At 47.6% G+C, this 22579-nt stretch overlaps 1 protein-coding gene across 6 annotated transcripts in view; it reads right to left on the bottom strand.

Moving 5' to 3' along the window:
* Positions 1-22579, bottom strand: part of IMPDH1 (inosine monophosphate dehydrogenase 1) — a 65497-nt gene that overhangs the window by 5315 nt on the left and 37603 nt on the right. For 3 of the 6 annotated variants that reach the window (XM_081023011.1, XM_081023007.1, XM_081023009.1), the window contains exons 4-14: positions 22151-22252; positions 21534-21608; positions 19624-19830; positions 17991-18078; positions 16836-17035; positions 14925-15013; positions 13741-13847; positions 11358-11501; positions 10203-10347; positions 7040-7183; positions 4259-4342 (exon numbers count right to left, since the gene is read on the bottom strand). In XM_081023011.1, coding sequence (XP_080879137.1) covers positions 4259-4342; positions 7040-7183; positions 10203-10347; positions 11358-11501; positions 13741-13847; positions 14925-15013; positions 16836-17035; positions 17991-18078; positions 19624-19830; positions 21534-21608; positions 22151-22252 — 1385 coding nt within the window. Of the gene's footprint in view, positions 1-4258; positions 4343-7039; positions 7184-10202; positions 10348-11357; positions 11502-13740; positions 13848-14922; positions 15014-16835; positions 17036-17990; positions 18079-19623; positions 19831-21533; positions 21609-22150; positions 22253-22579 lie in introns of all 6 variants that reach the window. The other 3 variants (XM_081023012.1, XM_081023008.1, XM_081023010.1) reach the window with 1 other exon arrangement.

The raw sequence follows: 22579 nt of genomic DNA, 5'->3' as shown, positions 1-22579 counted from the left end.
CCAAGAGATAATAGAAAGAATTCAGCAACAAACAGATATGGAAGTGGTTAAGAAAGTTAAATATCTTGAGATTATATTAATTCCCAAGTGTATTGATCTTTTTCAAAATAATTATGTACCAGTCTGGAACAAAATTAGGAAGGACCTGGAAGTGTGGGGAAGAATGAAGTTGTCATTTTGGGGAAGAATTGCACCGGTAAAAATGAATGTGCTACCAAAAATGTTGTTTTTATTTCAATCAATACCAATAATTAAAGGTGTTACAATATTTAAAGAATGGCAAAGAGCATTATCAAGATATGTCTGGCAGGGCAAGAAGCCTAGAATAAAATTTAAGATTTTAACGGATGCAAAAGATAGAGGAGGCTTTGCCCTGCCAGACCTAAAGTTATATTTCGAGGCTGCATGTCTTTGCTGGGTGAAAGAATGGATAAAGTTGGAAAATTCAGAACTCTTGGATTTAGAAGGATATGATAATAGATTTGGTTGGCACGCATATTTATGGTATGAGGAAAAAAGAGTGCATAAAGGTTTTGAAAATCACATTTTCCGAGGTCCGCTGATTGAAGTATGGAATAGGTACAAAAATTTATTAGAGTTTAAAACTCCATTCTGGCTGTCGCCATTGGAGGTAATGAGTGTTAAGAAGATCAATATGACGGGGAGTTGGATTACATATGAGAATTTAATTATAAAAGAAGGAAATAAATGGAAATTGAAGCCATACGATGAAGTTAAAGAATATGTGTTTGATTGGTTACACTACTTCCAAGTGAATGCGATGTTTAAAAAAGAGATGCTAGAAAGAGGTTTTCAAGATGAAAAATCTAGATTTCAAAAAGAAATTGTGAATAATGATGTTAAAATTTTATCAAAAATGTATAAATTATTACTTGAGTGGCATACTAAGGATGAAGAGGTTAAAGTTGCAATGATTCAGTGGGCCAAAGACTTTGGTTATAATATTCAATTTGATGATTGGATAAGATTGTGGAAAGAAGGAATGAAATTTACTGCATGTACTACAATAAAAGAAAATGTTATGAAAATGTTATACAGATGGTATCTTACACCAGTAAAACTTGGAAAGATGTATAAAGTTAGTAATAAATGTTGGAAATGTCAGGAGAAAGAAGGAACATTCTATCATATGTGGTGGGAATGTAAAAAAAATGAAAGGTTTCTGGGAAATGATTTATAATGAATTGAAAAAAATGTTGAAATATACCTTTGTTAAAAAACCAGAAACTTTTCTGTTAGGAATACTAAGAAATGACATAAAAAAGAAGGATGAGAAGTTGTTTTTATATGCAGTAACAGCGGCAAGAATTTTGGTGGCACAAAAATGGAAACAGGAAGAAATCCCGACGAAAGAAGAATGGAGAATGAAGTTGATGGAATACGCAGAATTAGACAAGCTGACGGGGAGAATTCGGAACCGGCGAGACCAGAGATTTACCGAGGACTGGAATAAATTTACAGAGTATATTAAAAATATATGTGAAGGTCAATTAATGTTTGTAGGTTTTCAAGAAGCTCTGTGATAATAATGGAAAGAAATATTGTTTTATAATAATTGCTAAGATTAATTTGGTTAAAAACAACAACAAAAAAAACAATACAGATGCAAGAAATGTGAATAACTGTGAAAATATGAAAATTTCCAGATAGACTGAAGGAAGTCTGAAAGTGGAAAGATTAGCATTGGATGTATAATTCAAATGGAATGTTTTTCTTTTATTGTTATATTTGAAAATTTTATAAATAATTTTTTTTTTAAAAAAAGGAGCACACACACAAAAAAGCTGTCTGCCGGCCAGACTCATGAAAAAGGCTTCTCGTTTTTGCGGATGATTCCATGAAGTTGCACGACTCTCTTAGTTCTGTGCTTTCCCAAAGGGTTGCTGGCAAGGTCCGTGGGACTGGAAGAGGAGAGGGGTGGGGGGCTGGGGAACTGGGGAACTGGGGGGGCGTCCAAGGGGCAGGGAGAAGGTCGGCCACCACTTCCCCCGTGATTCTGGCCTCGGTTGCCCCCCAAACTTCTCACCAGGACTAGAAACCTGAGGAGTCCCAAACCAGAAAGCCAATGCATCCAGGGCTCTGCGAATTTCACCCCATTAAAAAAACCAGACTTTGGAGGCGACCCCCCCCCCCAAATTCCCAGCTCAGTCACTGTCCATATTAAACTGGCCCAGCCTTCTTGTGTTTGTGGGGCGAACAGCACAGCAGCAAGAGAACTCTTGCAGAGAAAAAGACACAGAGCAGGTCTTTTTTGGTGGGGTCAGTGGGGGTCCTTCCACGATTGAGGGACCCAGCTATGCAGCTGGTTCCAGGAACCACCAGGAAAAAGGCTACTTTGGGGGGTCTATGAGCAGCCACCACCCTTACGCTAAACCCCATGAAGCAAGCGGGTGCCTCACTTTCCTAGCCTGAGACCCCCCCCCCCAAAGATGCCTCCTGTCCTCATCATTGCAGTGGGAGTGGGGGGTTGGAAGATGGGGTTGGCCTTGGCCCCAGATTCGCTTCTGTGCGGGCAGAGTTTGATCCTGGGGGACCCCCACACCTCCAAGGAACCAACCTGTCCCCGATCTTGTAGGAAGGTTCAGGGCAGATCGCAGAAAACCCTTCCCACACTGCAGAGCCGACCTGCGGAACTCCCTGCCACAGGAGACCGCGATGGCATTAAACTATTGGACAAATCCATATACGGATGAGAGGCAGCCCTGCTCCTGGGTCCCAGGAAACTGAAGGGGGAAAGTGCTCTTGGGCTCGAGTTCTGCTTGCCAGTTTCCCACTGGGCATCTGGTCGACCCCAGGGAGAAAAGGATGCCCTCCTTGGGTTCTCAGTCTCTGGGCCTGCCTAGATGGGTGGTGGTGCCTGGCTCAGAGAAACGGCCGCAGGATGGCCCCCTGTGATTCTTGGGCCAGAAGACCCTTGTGATCCATTCCAGCTCTACAATACAGTGGTCCCTTGGTTCTCAAACTTAATCCGTTCCAGAAGTCTGTTGTGAAACTGAAGCGTTCCAAAAGCAAGGCACACTTTCCCATAGAAAGTCATGCAAAACGGATTAATCCGTTCCAGACTTTTAAAAACATCCCTCAAAACAGCCATTGAACATGAATTTTACTATCTCCACCCCTATTGTTCAGCCCGGACACTGAGGTCCAGCTCCGAGGGTCTTCCGGCAGTTTCCTCACTGCGAGAAGCCAAGTTAACAGGGAACCAGGCAGAGGGCCTTCTCAGTGGTGGCGCCCGCCCTGTGGAACGCCCTCCCACCAGATGTCAAAGAGAAAAACAACTATCAGACTTTTAGAAGACATCTGAAGGCAGCCCTGTTCAGGGAAGTTTTTAATGTCTGCTGTTTTATTGTGTTTTTAATATTCTGTTGGGAGTCGCCCAGAGTGGCTGGGGAGAACCAGCCAGATGAGTGGGGTATAAATACTAAATTATTATTATTATTATTATTATTATTATTATTATTATTATTATATCTAACGAGACCATTGATCAATAAAACGAGAGCAACAAACAATGTACTGCAGTCACACAATCAATCCATCAGGAGCTGGACTGGGTTCCACACAGTTGCAAAAACAAAACGAAAAAGCCGCTGAAACAAAAACGCAAAATAAAGAGCAAAAATAGACCTGAGCATGGCACTCAAAATGGAGCACGTCTGGTTTCCAAAAAAGGCTCGCAAACTGGAACACTGACTTCCGGGATTGCAGCGTTCGGGTTCCAAGTTATTTGACTACCAAGCCGTTCAAGAACCAAGGGACCACTGTATAGTTATGTTGGGATCCTAAAGGCTCTTTATCGGCTCCCAGTATGTTTCCAAGCACGATTCAAAGGGGGGGGGGCTGACCTTGAAAGCCCTAGACGGCTTTGGCCCTGGACACCTGAAGGGCATCTAGTCCAACCCGCTGCAACGCAGGAAGAGGTTGGAGGGAGGAAATGACCCCCCCCCCCAAAAAATGAACACCCACCTTCCGAGAAGCTGGGGGAGCAGCTGGCCTCTCTCTCTGAGGCCGCCCTCCAAGAAGCCAGGGGCAGGCAGTGGGGTGGCCCCTTCTCTCCCTAGACAAGCCCTTGAAAAGGGGGGTGGGGGGCAGGAGATGCCTGGGAGGGGTCTGTGCTCAGGCAGGAAGGAGGTTTGAGAGCAGGAACGGAGGCGAGGGCAGCACCGGGGAAAGCAGAAAGGGGGGGGGGCCCAGATGGCGATGGATTTTCAGGGGGGCGGAAGGGGGGGTTACTCACGAGTGCAGGCCGTGGACGCCCCCCTCGATCTGGGCCGACATCGTCCGCTTCTCAAACTTCAGTTCACCGGAGTACATCATGGACCTGCAAAGGAGATGCCGCCGGCTAAGCGTCTGAGGCGGAAGGGGGGTCTCCAGGGGGCATCTAGTCCACCCCACCCCTGCTCAGGATGCGACGGCGGTGTCCCTGGCCAGCCCCAGTGAAGAGGAGGCTGCCGTGCACTCCCCCAACCGCTCCAGCTCAGTCCCTCTTCTACTGTCCAACAGCTCTAATCATTTGGCGGCACTTCCCCCACCAACAGGAAGCCTCAGTCACTCCCTGGACCCACCCAGTCAAACCCCGACAGCTAAACCACCCCGTCTTTAACTACGGAGGCAGGGCAGAGGCAGCCTGGCTAGAAGCCATCCATCACCCTTTCCTCCAGTGGCAGGGAGTTCCACAGTTCTGCCACGCTTTGCGCAGAGAAAGGCCTCCATCGTTTTAGAAGCAGCTGTTCTGCTTGCCTCTTGCTCGCTTTCCCTTCAAGCCAGGGTACCCGAAACTCGGATCTCCAGCAGTTGCTGGACTACAGCTCCCATCACCTCTAGGACCAGTGGTCAGGGATGCTGGGAACTGTGGCCCCAAGACAATTTGGAAAACTAAAAAGAGACAGCCTGGTCCATCTGTGACAGACCGGCCGCCAGCCCTGGAGACTTTTGAAGACCCCTCTCGCGTTCTGACCCTCAGAGGCTTTGTGTTCGAATCCTGCTGGCGGGTTTTCCATTTGGGGCATCCGGTCAGCTGCTGCGGGAACAGTATGCTGGACGAGACGGGCCTGATCCAGCAAAATCTCCAGCACCCAGGGGGCTCACCAGGGCCCCTCTCTTAACAGCATCATAGAATCGCAGACGAAAGGGACCCGAGGGTCATCTAGTCGAACCCCCCTTCAATGTGGGAATCTCAGCTAAAGTCTCCAGGACGGTTGTTCTCTTTTTGGCAGAGTTGGCTTAAGGCAGGCACAGACAAGCTCCGGCCCTCCAGATGTTTTGGAACTACAATTCCCATCATCCCTAGCTAACAGGACCAGTGGTCAGGGATGATGGGAATTGTAGTCTCAAAACCTCTGGAAGGCCAGAGTTTGCCTAGGCCTGGCTTAAGGGATATTTTGTGGGATTCTTCTTCTCTTGGAAATCCAGCTGGAAGGAAGGAAGGAAGGAAAACCATCTATAAATAACCAAACCGAAATAGCTAGGACTCGGGTACGATTTTAAAAGGGAGAAAAACGCAGAAGCGGCTCGTAAGCTGCCTCTCCAGCGGAACACCATTTGACGTAGTTTCCTCTGAGTCGCACGGGAGACAGCTGGGTTGGCGTTGGCAGCTGAGAAAAAGCTGCCGTTTATTCCCACCTTCCGCCCACCTTCTGCGCGGAAAGGAAAATAATGTTGCCAAAATGTTGTGAGATTTCAAGGGAAGCCTGCCAGCAGGCAGAAGGCGCTCTCCCTATGGCGCTTGAGCAGGCCACCCCACAGCGAGGGGCCTGGGATCCCCCATTCACCTTCCTGGTCAACCCTCTTCCAAGTTTCCCATGCCAGAGTCAGGGAGAGGGGCCATCTCTCCCCTTACAGCATAGAGCTAGACTGTGGAACTCCCTGCTGCAGGAGGCAGCGACGGCCAGAAACCTGGGTGGTTTTAAAAGAAGACTGGACTAATTTATGGGGTATGAAGGCGATCAGTGGCCGCTAGCACATCCCCTCACTTCTGAAGGAGCGGCAACTGCAACGCAGGGGGCTGAGGGGAGACGAATCGGCGCCAGGCCCCCCTTCCAAAAGTCTGCGTCCCGCACAGTGCCAGATTTACATATGAGCTAAACAAGCTGTAGCTTAGGGCCCCACTCTCTTGGGGGCCCCCAAAAAAATTAAAGGAAAAAAACAACTCCCGATGGCCGCGCAGAGCTGCGCTGAGTACATTTCCAAAATATAAGATAAAAAAGCTAATAAAATCAAATCTACATACAGTGACAGTGTTTCGTGTTGTGCCGGCTCCTATGATGTAAGCCATGGGCGCTGCCTGCTCCCTAAAATATCCCTGGTTTGCTATTATTATTTCACGTTATAGCAAGTTTCTAGAGACTAGATTACGAGTCTTTGCAAACTGTGTTTCTAAAGGAACTTTTGTCATTGCCCAATGCCAATGCGTTTGCATTGTTAAGTTCATTATGAATAAAAAATCATTTTAAGTTAAAGCTCAATAATCATTGCACGATTAATATACAGTGGAACCTCGGGTAGCGAATGTGATCCGTGCAGGAGGCACGTTCGCAACCCGCAGCGTTCGCAACCTGCAGTGCCACGTCTGCGCACGCATGGGTCGCTATTCAGTGCTTCTGTACATGTGCAAAGCACAATTTAGCGCTTCTGCGCATGCACCAAAACCCAGAAGTAACCCATTCTGGTACTTCCAGGTTCAGCGCGGTGTGCAACCCGAAATCGCATAACCTGAAGCGTCTGTAACCCGAGGTACCACTGTACTTCTTCTTAATTGTATTTCAGTTCAACAATTACTTTGATAAAATACCTATTCTGTGATGTGCCAATGGCTTTAGATACCTACGAGGTCCATCAATGAACATACTGTATTGCATTTATTCGACACAGAAAACAGGGTCCATTTGTTGTGGACAAAGGACAGCTGGACATGGAAAGGGCCCCGTTACCTTCAGGAGCTGAGGGCCGCATCCAACCTCAATCCGGCCCTTGTCCCGGACCCCCCTGCGAGGAGAGAGAGGGCACCCCAGGGACTCACCGCAGGATGGAGAGGCTCTTTGCGCCAATGTCTTGGCAGCCGTGCTGGATGCCAGCGATCAGGTAGGGCACAAACTTCTGGATGGAGCCCTTGTCCTGGATGGAGCCGGAGACGCCTTGCGCCACCTTGACTTTGTCTCCCTCGCTGAAAAGGAAGGAGAAGACGCTGCGTGGGTCACCTGTCCCCGTCTCCGGAGCCCCAGTTCACCCCTGGCTTCTGCCAAACCACATTCTCTCTTCCCATCCATCAAACCTTCTGATGGCTAATCTGAAAACCAAACTCTTTTTTTTTCTCCCCCCCCCCCTTAATTTCTGTACATACAAGGGGTGGAGCAGGAATCAAAGGGGGAAAAATGAGCTTGTCTGACATGGCATATTCTTAGATTGGAATAATGACTACAATGCACATAATAAAATTGTTGTAAGATCTAAGCTAACTATATAAATATGAATATAAATATGGTAACATTGCAGAGAATAAATGAAGAGAGAGAGAGAGAGAAAAGGAGAGAGGGAGGGAGAAAGAGAAAGAAAAGAGAAAAAGAGAGAAAAGTGAGAGAAAAAGAAAAGAAGAAAAGAAAACAGCAAAACAAAAAAAATTGGAAGAATAAAAATACCTATCAATTGCTAAGTACAGTGGACACTCAGGTTGCGAACATGATCCTTTTTTTTTTAATAATAATATTTATTCGAAGTTTAAAGTTACAAAAAGAAAAAAGAACAATACAAAATACAAAAAAGAATATAACAATAACAGAGAGAGAAGAGAAAAAAAAGGAAAAAAAAGAAGAAGGTATAAAAATACATTCAACTGAAATAGAACAAGAACAGATTAAACCTTTACATAACTTTTTTTCCTTTACTTATTTCCTTGACCTCCTCTCACCTCCCAATTTTGTATTCTAGTTCAGATCGTTTTTTCAGCAAATCCTTCCAACCTTATTTTCATTTACGTAGTTTAATTTAAAGTATTATAATTTAACATCCTCTCTTTCATCAATTTCATCAACTCATTTTTGCTTAATCCTTTATATCATATCTACCAAAACTACCTAATTTTCTTTTCCCAACATCTTTCTAACAGTCTTTAATATTACAATATTTTTGAAGATATACTTTAAATTTTTTCCAATCTTCTTGCGAACATAATCCGTGCGGGAGGCATGTTCACAACCTGCAGTGGCATGCCTGCGCACGCGCAGGTTGAGATTCAGCGCTTCTGCACATGCGCAAACCGTGATTTAGTGCTTCTGTGAATGCGTGAGCACCGAAACCCGGAAGTAACCCATTCTGGTACTTCTGGGTTTGGCGTGGTGTGCCACCAAAAACACGCAACCTGAAGCGTTTGTAACCCGAGGTCTGACTGTACAGTAGAGCCTCTACTTATGACCGCCTCTACTTGGGCCTGATCCAAGTTGCGACCGCGGCAAACACGGAAGTAAATACCGGGTTTGCTGCAATTCGTGCATGCGCAGAAGCGCGCTGCTGCCGAATGCGCCAGCACACAACAGCGCTTCTGCCTTGACCCGGATTGACTTACAGACGGAGCTCCGGAACGGATTACGTCCGTTAAGTAGAGGTTCCACTGTAGTGTTTAATTTATCGATAAGGACTCCTACTCCTCGTGGTGGGTTTTCCATAACTGACACCGAACTGCCAGCAAACACCCTTAGTTTGTACGTCTCTGATTAAATCCTTATTTCCATCGTTCTCTCCTAAGATCTCTGAGCAGCCCTTCCAGGGCCAAAGTCAAGGGGGCCCCCTTCCGTGTATCACGGGTTTTAGCCAAATCCAAGCGTTATGCAGGAAGGAAACCCCAAACACATCACAACGCCACACTGGCGGCCATTATAGCTGCCCTGAGACCTGTGGGGATGGGGCAGTATATACAAATATAATAATAAAAATAATAATAACTTTTATTTGTATCTGGACCTCCCCGGCCAAGAATAGGCTCAGGGCGGCTAACATCCAATATAAACATTGATATAAAATCAAACAATAATTAAATCACCTCTTAGAAACAAATCAGGACAGAATTAAAATCTGATTTCGATGGCTTTCCGCAGGAGTTGGGTTGGGGACAGTAGTAAATACTCTTCATGCCCAACTGTGTACGCTGATCTTATATGGGCCTGTGAGAATGCTGGGAGGTCTCTTTTGTACTAATTCTTATACAAAAATTTGGGGACATAATTTATAATGAACTCAAAAAGATCTTTAAATTCTCGTTTTAAAAAAACAAAACCTGAAGCCTTTTTGTTAGGCATGATGCCCATTGATATACAAAAAAAGCTACCCTTTTTATGTATGCACCCGCAGGGGCAAGGATTAGCAAAAAAACTGGGAAGGCGACTTAATCCTCACAAAAACGGACTGGCAAGCGAAGATGATAGAATATTTAGAACTTGCGAAGAGGACTGGGAGACTAAGAGGAAACTCTAACCAGAAAGCCAGTAAAGATTGGACAATATTCAAAGAATATATTTGAAAGCACTGTGATAACACAAATCTCCTGACAGATTTGGATTGAATCTTGAAGTTTAAGGAAATTATAAAAGCAAAAAAAAATCCTGATAAGTAACAGAAAAGAATAATAAATAACGAAGTGCATATAGATTAAAGGTAAAGGGACCCCTGACCATTAGGTCCAGTCGTGACCGACTCTGGGGTTGCGGCGTTCATCTTGCTTTATTGGCCGAGGGAGCCGGCGTACAGCTTCTGGGTCATGTGGCCAGCATGACTAAGCCACTTCTGGCGAACCAGAGCAGCGCATGGAAACACCATTTACCTTCCTGCCGGAGCGATACCTATTTATCTACTTGCACTTTGACATGCTTTTGAACTGCTAGGTTGGCAGGAGCAGGGACCGAGCAACGGGAGCTCACCCCGTCATTGCGGGGATTCGAACCGCCGAGCTTCTGATTGGTAAGGCCTAGGCTCAGTGGTATAGACCACAGCGCCACCCGCGTCCCTTGCGTATAGATTAATAAGGTATAAAAAGTACGATGAGCTGAATCAGAATTCAAAGGGTATGTAATGTCCAATGATGTGTTGCGAAGCCGCTACCCCTTTGCATGCGCCCGCGTCCGGCCTGCGCAAAGCCAAGGAAGGAGTGCGCCCCCCCCGGCCCGCCCCTCGTCCCAGGTGCCCCCGCTCCGTACCTGAAGTAGCGCTTCTGGCTGCTGCTGTTCTTCTCCATGGCGTCGAGGGAGCCCATCCCCCGGTACTTCTTCAGCCGGACCCCGTCCGAAAAGAAGTATTCGCCGGGGGCCTCCGTGGTGGCAGCCAGCAGGGAGCCCATCATCACTGGGGGAGAGGGAGAAAGGGGGATCAGGGCCAGAGCGCATGGGGGGAGCCCAAGCGCAGGGTGGAGCTGGGGGACACCAACCCGGACGGCTGGGGAAGAGGACTGGAGAAACTGGTGGGCACTGCTGCCCTAGGTCATCCATTCTGACCCCCTTCCCAGCTAGTGCATCCATGACAGATGGCCGTCCATGCTCAAAAACCTCCAGGGGAGATGGGAATGCAACAGGGACTGGAACTGGAATAGACTGAGAAGGGCACGGATCATAGCTGTCAACTTTTCCCCTTCCTTGCGAGGAATCCTATTCGGAATAAGGGAATTTCCCTTTAAAAAAGGGAAAACATTGACAGCTATGGCACAGATTCAAGGATACAGAACAAGAAAAGAACGACGGAATATTCTGGGGATACGCAGTGGAGAGACTTTAACACGGACGGGAGAATTTACGAATTCCCAATCTGGAGGCCTGGGGGTAGGAATCACTGGGGGCCAAGGGGACATTAAAGAAAAAACATGCCTGACATTTGTCGAGAATAAACCTAATTTGGGAACCCCTCTTGGATTTTCCATGAGAAAAGGAAATGAATGCCTTTGAGACACCTGGACGTAAAAGAAAAATCAATTAACAGATAGCAGAGAAGATGAATGTTGTCATAGACTGAATGTCTTAAACAACCGGCAGATGGAAAATCAGAAGTCCTCTTTTTAACGACTTCTTTTTCCTTTCCTGCTTCCTTCTCTTCTCTTTCCCTTTCTCTTCTGTAGCTGTTTTTGCCTCTTTTTCCCATTTACATTAAGTTTTCTATTATGAATTGTTAAAAATAAAAAATCAACAAGCATCAGCGACGGAGACACAGAGCGAGGCGTCAACTCCTTCCCTGCTTAGCTGCTCAGCCAGAGGAGGAGGAGGCCACCAGAATGCATTTTTTTATTATTATTATTATTATTATTATTAATAATAATAATAATGTTATTAATGATGATGGTGATGGCGACAGGATTCCCAGCTCACCTGTCGAGGCTCCCAAAGAAAGCGCCTTGACCACGTGGCCCACGGTTTGGATCCCGCCGTCGGCAATAACCGGTACGCCGAACCTGCGGGCGTACTCGGCTACTTTATAGACCGCTGTCCCCTGGGGCCGGCCGCACGCCATCACTGGCCAGGAGAGAGAAAAGGAAGAGGGGCCGTCACTGCCAGGGGGCCAGCCTCCCGGAGAACCCCGAAATTCTGAGCTGCCAGGGTGTGCGGTTTAAATAGTGATTTAGTTGTATTGTTTCCGAGACACGACACGAAAGGGAAGGGGGCGGGGAGGGAGAAGGAAAGAAGCAAGCTCAGGTTATGCGGAAGGGAGAAGCAGGAAGGGAAGCATCTGAGACTCCCCAAATCCCAGGAGGCTGCTTGGCCTTGAAGGAACTGCCCTCCGCATATGCTCAGAGGTGGCCTCTTTTTATTGCCTTACCCCTGGGAACGGAAATAGGATCTGGGGCTTACAGGATGGAGCTATGAAGAAAGGGTCCAGCTGGAGAAAAAAACCGCTCGTGTAATAATAATAATAATAATAATAATAATAATAATAATAATAATTTATTTATACCCCGCCCACCTGGCTGGGTTTCCCCAGCCACTCTGGGCGGCTTCCAACAGAACACTAAAATACAATAACATTAAAAGCTTCCCTGAACAGGGCTGCCTTCAGATGTCTTCTAAAAGTTTGGTAGTTGTTTTTCTCTTTGACATCTAGTGGGAGGGTGTTCCACAGGGAAGGCGCCACCACCGAGAAGGCCCTCTGCCTGGTTCCCTGTAACTTGGCTTCTCGCAGGGAGGGAACCGCCAGAAGGCCCTCAGCGCTGGACCTCAGTGTCCGGGAAGAACGATGGAAGTGGAGACTCTCCTTCAGGTCTACTGGGTCCTTGAGGCCATTTAGGGCTTTCAAGGTCAGCATCAACCCTTTGAATTGTGCTTGGAAACGTACTGGGAGCCAATGTAAGTCTTTCAAGACCGGTGTTATATGGTCTTGGTGGCCGCTCCCAGTCACCAGTCTAGCTGGTATATGCTACAACTGCGGCTAGGATCTTGCCAGCGCAAAGATGGAAGAGCGTTGAAATACCAACCAAAGAGGAATGGCAGGGGAAAGCGATGGAATAATATGCGGAAATGGCAAAATGAATGGAAAGGCTTTGTGACAAAGACAACAGAGAGTTTAAGAAAGACTGGGAACTGTTTATGTCCTATCTGCAGAATCAACGTAAAGAAATGGACTCGCTTGTGGGGTTTGATTAAACACTTGCAATTAACAAAACAAATGCAGAAATAGAAACACCACGTTAAAAGGATAGGAGAATAATAATATTTTTTTTTTAAAAAAATTAAAGAATATGAAATAACCAATAAGCAGGGAGAGATAATATGCCCAAAACCCAGAAAAGGAAGTCATGGTGGGGGGTGGTTTGGGGATCTACCGTATTTTTCACTCTATAACACGCACCAGACCATAAGACGCACATAGTTTTTAGAGGAGGAAAACAAGAAAAAAAATATTCTAAACGAAACAGCGGATGTATGATTTTTGTGGTTCATGCTGTGGCCGCAGACATGTGATCTGACAGTGAGTTTGGAGTAGCCCAATGCAAAAATCCTGAGGATCCATGTGGATCCATGCTTTGTAACCACGGAGGAGGGAAGGAAGGGGAACCATGGATCCTCTGCTCACGACTGCAGCAGATCCCCCCCCCCCGCCACCCGCAGGCATTCGCTCCATAACACGCACAGACATTTCCCCTTACTTTCTAGGAGGAAAAAAGTGAGTGTTATGGTGCAAAAAATACGGTATATTATATTTTGGTTTTTTTGAAGCAAAATAATAATAATAATAATAATAATAATAATTTATTATTCATACCCCGCCCATCTGGCTGAGTTTCCCCAGCCACTCTGGGCGGCTCCCAATCAAGTGTTAAAACAGTACAGCATTAAATGTTAATATTAAATATTAAACATTAGAAATAAAATGGCTGTGGTGATGACAAAATTGTAAATATAGATAGCTAAGATAGTATTTTTCGCTCTATAAGACGCACCAGACCATAAGACGCACCTAGTTTTTGGAGGAGGAAAACAAGAAAAAATATATTCTTGATCCCAGAAGCCAGAACAGCAAGAGCTATCGCTGCGCAGTGAAAGCAGCAATCCCTCTTGCTGTTCTGGCTTCTGGGATAGCTGCGCAGCCTGCATTCGCTCCATAAGACGCACACACATTTCCCCTTATTTTTTAGAAGGGAAAAGGTGCGTCTTATAGAGCGAAAAATACAGTATATATATTTTCAAAGAGCGCAGCGTTTGGGAGCTTCCCTCCCTCTCTCGGTAACCTTCGAACCCGCTCCCAGCCGGGACTCACCTTCCTGTGTGATGCAGATGGAGCCACAGCCCATGCCCACCCGGAGGGCGTCCACGCCAGCGTCGATGAGGTTCTTGGCCTGCGCTGCTGTCACCACTGTGCATCCAATAGGGGAGAAAGCAAAGGCACCTGTGAAATACCTGGCCGGCTGGGGGGGTTGGGCTAGATGGCCTTTGGAGTGTCCCTGTCCAGCTCTACGCTTGCAGGTCTACTCAGAAGCGGCTAGGGAATAGGAATAATAAACATATGGCCAGCTCTATAAATTCACAAGGTTCGTTTTGCTGCTCTACTATTGAGGGGACAACGTCCCCTTTCCCATTTTTAGCTATTGGTATTCTAGCAGCTATCAGATTCCAATCGGACCTGACACTGAAGAAAGAATGGGAATGTGTGGAAGAATATATGACGAAATGTCGTTCAGAAACCATAGTAACAATATGTGTTGACTGAAGTTTGTAAAGTTAAGGATAAAATATGGAAAGATGGTTAAGGGGGGATATGCAAACAATATTTATAATACCTTAGCTGAGCTAAGGTGGAGAGAAATCATAGGGGTAGGAATAAGGTAAAAACATGTAATTAAAAAGAGATGCTTATATTATATATTGTATAACTTGGAAGGTATGGTAAAGAATGAAAAAATATAATGATTGGTCTAAGTAACCAAAAAGATCAGGAGTTATTTTCTTTGAATAGAGGGCAGTATTGTGGTTTTCCCCTCCATGTTACCTCTATTCTCAGTTTAGGGTTTTTCTCCTCTGGGAGACGTATTGTCTTTGTAAAACAAACACTGCTTTCTCCAATTTCTCTGTTAACGGCGAAGAATGGAAATAGAATAAAGTTTTACTGATTTTGGAAAAAAAAGGGGGGAAAGGAAAAAATATGTATCTGAATGTATTACCATAAAAAAATAAAAATAAAATTATTATCCTTATTTTCAGAAGCAAACCCCACTGAAGTCCCTGGGGCTTACTTGTGAGTAAACAGGATCGCAGCTGAACCTCTCTGTTTCAATTTCCTCCTTTATTTCCCCCGCCCCTCCGGAAATTTGACCCAACGAGCAAAACAAAACAGGCTTCATTACCTCGGCTGAAGCTCCCCACCCAACCACCCCAAGGGGGGGAGAACAGTGTTCTGGGGGGGGGGATCCTGTCCCCCTGCCAAGGCCATCCAGATACTCACCATTGCCCCCAATGACCTGGAGATCCGGGTATTTGTGTTTGATATAGTGGATCATGCCGATCTGATAGACGGAGTTTCCCTGAGATGAGTCCTTTTTTTGGTAGTTGGGGGGGGGGGAGGGAAGGAAAGAGAAGAGAGGAGCCTGTTAACATTCCCGCATTGCAGGGGGGTTGGTCTAGATGGCCTTTGGGGGTCCCTCCAAACTCTACCGTTCTAGGATTCTACGAGGGTCCGAATCCCCACTGGGCCTTCCTCCGCCCAGCCCACCTTGCAGGGTTGTGGTGGGGGTTGAATGGGAGAAGGGCAGAATCAGGCCCACCCCCTCAAGCTCCTGGGAGGTGCATATAATTAACATTTCATAGGCTGCCACCAATTTGCAAAGGCAGCTACAGAAGTATCTTGGTTCTCAAAATTACTGTACAGTGGTGCCCCGCAAGACGAATGCCTCGCAAGACGGAAAACCCGCTAGATGAAAGGGTTTTCCGTTTTTGAGTTGCTTCGCAGGACGAATTTCCCTATGGGCTTGCTTCGCAAGACGAAAATGTCTTGCGAGTCTTGAGATTTTTTTTCCGCTCCCCCCCCCTTTATCTAAGCTGCTAAGCCTTTAATAGCCTTTTAGCAGCTAATCCGCTAAGCTGATAAGCCTTTAATAGCCGCTAAACCGCTAATCCGCTAATCCGCTAATAGGGTTGCTTCGCAAGACGAAAAAACCGCTAGACGAAGACACTCGCGGAATGGATTAATTTCGTCTTGCGAGGCACCACTGTATATACTCGAGTATAAGCCAAATTTGTCAGCATATTTTATGCTGGAAAAGCCCCCCTTGTCTTATACTCAAGTGAGGCGGGTGGCGGCGGAGGGACGAGCGACGAGAAAGGAGCCACTGGTCCCACCACCTGCCTCTCGCAAAGGGCAGCAGGCACAGGAGCCGCGGTTGGGAGAGGCGCAGTGCTCCTATGCCTGCTCTTGCGAGTGGCAGAGGCGGTGGCAGAGAGACGAGCAGCCCAAAAGGAGCCCTTTCAAGCTGCTCCTTCCTCCTCCGCCCCCTTTGCCGCCACCACCAGGTTTGTGGTGTGGTGAACTGGCTTATACTCGAGCCAATAATTTCCCCAGTTTTTTTGTGCTAAAATTAGGTGCCTCGGCTTATATTCGGGTCGGCTTATACTCGAGTATATATGGTAATCCGTTCTGGAAGTCCTTTCGAAAACCAAAGGGTTCCAAAACCAAGGCGCGCTTTCCCATAGGAAGCAATGCAAAATGGATTAATCCGTTCCAGACTTTTAGAAACAACCCCCAAAACAGCCGTTGAACATGAATTTTACTATCTAACAAGACCATTGATCCATCAAATGAAAGCAATAAACAATGTATTGCAGTCACACAATCAGTCCGTCAGGAGCTGAACTGGGTTCCACACAGTCGCAGAAACAAAACAAAAAAGAGCCGCAAAGACAAAAAACGCAAAATAAATAGCAAAAAGAGCCAGACCTCAGCGTAACACTCAAAATGGAAATTATCTGAAGAAGTGTGCATGCACACGAAAGCTCATACCAAAAACTAACTTAGTTTGTCTCTAAGGTGCTGTTGGAAGGAATTTTTAAATTTAATTTTATTTGTTTTGTTTTGTTTTGTTTCGACTCAAAATCTAAGTGCGGCCCTCAAAATGGAGCATGCTCAGCTTCCAAATAAAGTTCGCAAACTGGAACACTGACTTCCGGGTTTGCAGTGTTTGGGCTCCAAGGCATTTGAGAACCAAGGCGCCACTGTACTCGTTTTATTTTCCAGGTGCAAAACCGGGGTGCTGGCGGAGGGGGAGCCGGCCCTTCCGAAAAAGCGCCTCTGCGAATTCAGCACAGAGAACCATCCTTGCCCCCGGAGCCACAGCCCTCCGGCCAGACGAGGCGGACACCCACCAGCACGACCACATCGACGCCCGCCTGCATGAGAAGGTCCAGGCGGTATTTGTCGTCTTCCCGGGTGCCAATGGCCGCCCCGCACAGCAGCTGCTTCCGGGAGTCTTTGGAGGCCAGAGGGTAGTCGCGGTTCTTCTTCAGGTCCGTGCGGGCGATGATGGCCACCAGCTCGTCCACGTCGTTCACGATTGGCAGCTTCCCTGCGCGGAGGAGGGCAGAGGGAGGCAGGGCAGCTGAGAGCCTGGCGGCTGGATCGGGCCCAAGGGGGCCCAAAACCGCCCAGCACCCAGAAAAAGAGGGAACATTTTATCACATGTGGTGGGAATGCAAAAAGGTGAAATGCTTCTGGAAGACGATATATAATGAGTTGAAAAAAATGTTGAAATATACATCTATAAAGAAGCATTTTTATTGGGCATTGTGGGGAGTGACATAAATAGAAAGGAATGTAAGCTCTTTTTATATGCAATAACAGCAGCAAGAATATTATTGGCCCAAAAATGGAACCAAGAAGAGTTACCGACGATTGAAGAATGGAGGGTGAAGTTAATGGACTATGCAGAATTAGATAAACTAAAAGGAAGGATTTGAAACCGGCAAAACCAGAAATTCACGGAAGACTGGAGTAAATTTACGGACTATTTGAAAAGTATTTGTGAAGAACAGACGACGTTTGTAGGGTTGCAAGAAGTTTTGTGAGGAGTATTATTGGAAGTATTGTAAAAATGGACAAGGGGGAGGATGATTTGTTAAGAGATGTAAAGGCAATATAAAGTTAAGAAATGCATAAGAAGTGGTTAAAACGGTGGATCATCAGAAGTGCTGATGGAAGTCCAAAAAGATTGTATAAGTGAGAAGTTTTGTGGTACATTTTATAATTTATATGTTAAAATTAATAAAAAATATTATATATAAAAAAACCGCCCAGCACCCTGCTCTGGCAGCGGCCAACCAGGGGGGAGAACCGCAAGTGGGCCTGACTCTGGCTCCCCACCGCCTGGTATCCAAAGGTAGACTGCCCCAGGGGGTGGAGGTTCTGCTCTAATTCCTGAAGCGGAACCAGCCTAGATTACCGGCTCCAACTGAGGAGGGCAGAGCAACGCCAGTCTTAGGGGTCCATGGGGGGAAAGGGTTACCCCCCCACCCCCCGCATACCTTTTTTGCTCCTCTGAAGGATCTCGTTGGCTTCTTTCAGCGTGACTCCGGCAGGGGCCACCACCAGGTCATTGCGCTTCGTCATGACCTGCGTGGGGGGCAGGAAAGGGGGCAGACTCGGGTGAACTGGCCCCAAACACACACAGAGCCAGCTTGGCCACCCCAGGGAAACTGGGACCGGGCATTTTGGGGGTGCCTCTAGACCTCCTGGATGCGGGTGCCACTGTGATCTAAACCACAGAGCCTACGACCTGCCGATCCGAAGGTCGGCGGTTCAAATCCCCGCAATGACGGGGTGAGCTCCCGTTGCTCGGTCTCTGCTCCTGCCAACCTAGCAGTTCGAAAGCACGTCAAAGTGATCATGCCTGACCTTCCTCTCAAGGCCTCTCAACTGGTGGCCCTCACAGCCTCAAGTGGGAGGGAATTCCACAGTTGGACTATGTGCCGTGCCTCCATTCCAGGTATAGTTTGAGAAACTTCCCTATGCCTCTCCCAACACACTGCAACTAATATGATAGCCATGTTCAAATATATAAAAGGATGTCACATAGAGGAGGGAGAAAGGTTGTTTTCTGCTGCTCCAGAGAAGCGGACACGGAGCAATGGATCCAAACTACAAGAAAGAAGATTCCACCTAAACATTAGGAAGAACTTCCTGACAGTAAGAGCTGTTTGACAGTGGAATTTGCTGCCAAGGAGTGTGGTGGAGTCTCCTTCTTTGGAGGTCTTTAAGCAGAGGCTTGACAACCATATGTCAGGAGTGCTCTGATGGTGTTTCCTGATTGGCAGGGGGTTGGACTCGATGGCCCTTGTGGTCTCTTCCAACTCTATGATTCTATGATTCAGAATGTGGCAGCCAGACTGGGGACTGGGAGCGTTTGCCGGGACCACATAACACCCGTCCTGAAAGACCTACACTGGCTCCCAGTCCGTTTCTGAGTACAATTCAAAGGGTTGGTGTTGACCTTGAAGGCCCGAAACCTGGCCCAGTAGACCTGAAGGAGTGTCTCCACCCCCATCGCTCAGCCTGGATCCTGAGGTCCAGGTCCGAGGGCCTTCTGGCGGTTCCCTCACTGTGAGACATGAAACTACAGGGAACCAGGCAGAGGGCCTTCTCAGTGGTGGCACCTGCCCTGTGGAACGCCCTCCCACTAGATGTCAAGGAAATAAACAGCTATCTGACTTTTAGAAGATATCTGAAGGCAGCCCTGTTTAGGGAAGTTTTTAATGCCTGATGTTTTATTGTGTTTTTAATATTTTGTGGGAAGCCACCCAGAATGGCTAGTCAGATGGCTGAGGTACAAATAATAAATTATTATTCTAATATTAATATTATGAAGAAAGACTTTCTTTCTCTTTCCTGAATCTTCTCAGAGGATGGAGGAAGGCACAAGGGGTGGCATTTGAACTGGGCAGGAGACGGGAGACCATCCCACGAATTCAAGGCGGACGTGAGCGGCAGTGGCAGAAATTCAAGAGAGAGCCTTTTTTCGGCAGCTGTGCCCTCTTTCCCCCAGACCCACATTGCAGAGGGTTGGACTGGATGACCCCTGCGGTTCCCTCCCAGCTCTATGCCCGTTCCTTCCCTTCCGTCTTGGCTGCTGCCAAGGGAGGCGGGCGCCGCGGGTCCTACCTCGCTGAGCGCGATGCTGTAATCCTTCTCGGAAAGGAAGTCGATGTCCCGGGAGGTGACGATGCCCACCAGCTTGCTGCCCATCTTGCCCGTCTCGGTGACCGGGATACCTGAGAAGCCGTGCCGGATCTTGGCCTCGAAGACGTCGCCCACCGTGTGCGCAGGGCTCAGCACCACCGGGTCCGTGATGAAGCCCTGCTCAAATTTCTGCAGAGAGAGGAGAGAGTAATTGGGCGCACTCTTCCCACCTTGGATCAAATCTATGCTTCCAGGTGCCATAAGAAAGCGGCAGAGATAGCGCAGGATAGTGCGCACCCCAGAAATGATCTCTTTCAGCTTCTGCCTTCTGGAAGAAGGTACAGGGTTATAAAGACTAGGACTAGCCACCTGAGAAACAGTTTCTATCCAAATGCAATTTTGGTTTTAAACACAGTGCAAAGTAGTCTTTAGACGGGGGTGGCGCTGTGGGTTAAACCACAGAGCCTAGGGCTTGCCCATCAGAAGGTCGGCGGTTCGAATCCCCGCGACAGGGTGAGCTCCCGTTGCTCGGTCCCTGCTCCTGCCAACCTAGCAGTTCGAAAGCACATCAAAGTGCACGTAGATAAATAGGTACCGCTCTGGCGGGAAGGTAAACGGCGTTTCCGTGCGCTGCTCTGGTTCGCCAGAAGCAGCTTAGTCATGCTGGCCACATGACCCGGAAGCTGTACGCCAGCTCCCTTGGCCAATAAAGCGAGATGAGTGCCGCAACCCCAGAGTCGGCCACGACTGGACCTAATGGTCAGGGGTCCCTTTACCTTTACTTTAAGGTAGTCTTTATGTGAGTATACTGTATTTAAAAATGGGGTATCAGAGTTTTTAGGGGGCTAACCAGGTTGGGATAGCTGGGATAGCAGGCTTGTTGGTTTTGAATGTCTTATGTAGATTTTTCTTTTCCAATTTCATTGTTCTGTATGGGACAATGACAATAAAGATTATCGTATCGTATCGTAAACCTTGCCAATTCCTGTGCCAGGAGAATCTCCTGCAATCTGGGATAAACTGGGGTGGCACCAGGAAACACCTGCAAGCCCACCCTGCCTTCCTCCATAAATGTGTCCAGTCCTCTTTTAAAGCCATCCTTCAGCAAGGAGTTCCGCAGTTCAACTCTGCTCCGAGAAAAAGGGCTTTCTTTTACCTGCCCTGAACCTTCCAGCACTCAGATCCATCGGAAGTCTGCAAATTCTGGCGTTTTAAGAGAGTGGCTAGGATTTTACTAGCCAGAAATGGGAGGATGGCAAGATGCCAGCGAAAGAAGAATGGCAAGTGAAACTTATGGACTGCGCCAAAATGGCGAAGCTTATGGGAAAACTCAGAGGCAAGGAAAATAAAGACTTTTTAGAAGACTGAGAACTGTTTACGATGTGCTTGCAGGAATACTGTAAAGAAACCCTCACTAGCGGGGTTTGAGTAAACACTTACAATTAAGAGGGAAGTGTGCAAGTCAAGGAGCAATGAATGGGAAAACAACAAAACGTAAGAAGTAATTTGGAAAGATATAGTATAAAAATGGTAAGGATATAAGAATATTTAGTTGGAAGATTTTTAAAATCAAGGTAAACAAAATAAGCAGAAGGAGCAAATATTTAAAGAATCAGAAAAGGAGGTTGGTGAATTTTTAAATTGTGTTTATGATGATTGTCTTGAATATAAAATTATAAATCCTAATTTTAAAAAGAGAGGGCGAGAAAAACTTTCCCCTGCTGCCCACTTCCTCCCTCCCAGGCATCATCTTACAAACCCTTCCTTGCTTTTTCGGCCAGCCAGGGGGGAGGAGTGGGCCTGCTCCCCCCAAGTACCCCCGGGGCCAGCCTTGCGGCTCTGTCCCCACCCCAATACGGAGCCCTTCGCCAGCCCCAAATCCGGGCGCTCACCTTGACTTTCCGGACCTCGTTGGCCTGGAATTCCGGGGTGCAGTTGTGATGGATGATCCCAATGCCGCCCATGAGCTGCAGGGGGGAGATGGGGGGGGGGCAAAGTCACAGGGGCTGCATTCTCCCTGGTCCCAGCCCCCCAGATTCCCCACCCCACTCCAAAGCTCCGGGTGCTGTTTTCTCCCCACGCAGAGCCTCCTTTTAACCATGGAAAGGGTGTCATATCAGTAAATCTGTGTGTCTGTGCGAATGCCCCCAGGCAAAGTCTGTTTCGGCGGGGCCTAATCCAGCCCACCGATTGGTCTAATCCAGCCCCCCCCCCCCGTGGCAGTTTATTTCCTGGGCTAAAATCCTAAAATAAACCTCACCAACTTAAAAAAAGCTCAACAACCAACTGTGGGGTAAAATCCTTCAAAGGTCACCAATTTCAATCCTTTGTTTGGCCCTTCACTTCATCAAATCTGGCCCTCTTTGGAAAAAGTTTGGACCCCACTGCCCCAGACTCAGGGGCAAAACTGCCTCCCCGGGGCTCTTGCTGGGGGGAAGTTGTGAAAACAGAGCTGGGGGCCACCCCCACCCCCTGGGAGGCCCTTCCCTCTCTGGGGACGGCCACTCACCGCCATCGCAATGGCCATGTCCGACTCGGTCACCGTGTCCATCGGGGAGGAGATGAGAGGCGTCTTGAGGGTGATCTTGCGGGTCAAGGCCGAGGTCAGGTCCTGCGGAGGAGGGAGAGGGGGGTGGAGGGATGGAAGAGACCCCAAGGGTCATCCGGCCCAAACCCCAGGGCGCCCCCAAACCCCAAAGAGACACAAGAGGGCCAGGCGACACTCGGCACCAGAGGTTCTCCAAGCGGGCGTTCTCGCCCCCTGGAAGGCAGCGCAAGAACGTGGGCGGGGGGTGACAAGAGGCAAGGGGGTGGCAGGGAGGTGCAGGGGGTGTCAATGACAATAATAATAATAATAATAATAATAATAATAATAATAATAATTTGTTATTTGTACCCTGCCCATCCGGCTGGGTTTCCCCAGCCACTCTGGGCGGCT

The sequence above is a fragment of the Podarcis pityusensis genome (assembly GCF_964106645.2).
Source record: "Podarcis pityusensis genome assembly, chromosome: 10".
NCBI classification, from domain to species: domain Eukaryota; kingdom Metazoa; phylum Chordata; class Lepidosauria; order Squamata; family Lacertidae; genus Podarcis; species Podarcis pityusensis.
The sequence above is the reverse complement of the archived record's forward strand: the minus strand, read 5'-3'. Positions and strand labels throughout refer to the sequence as shown.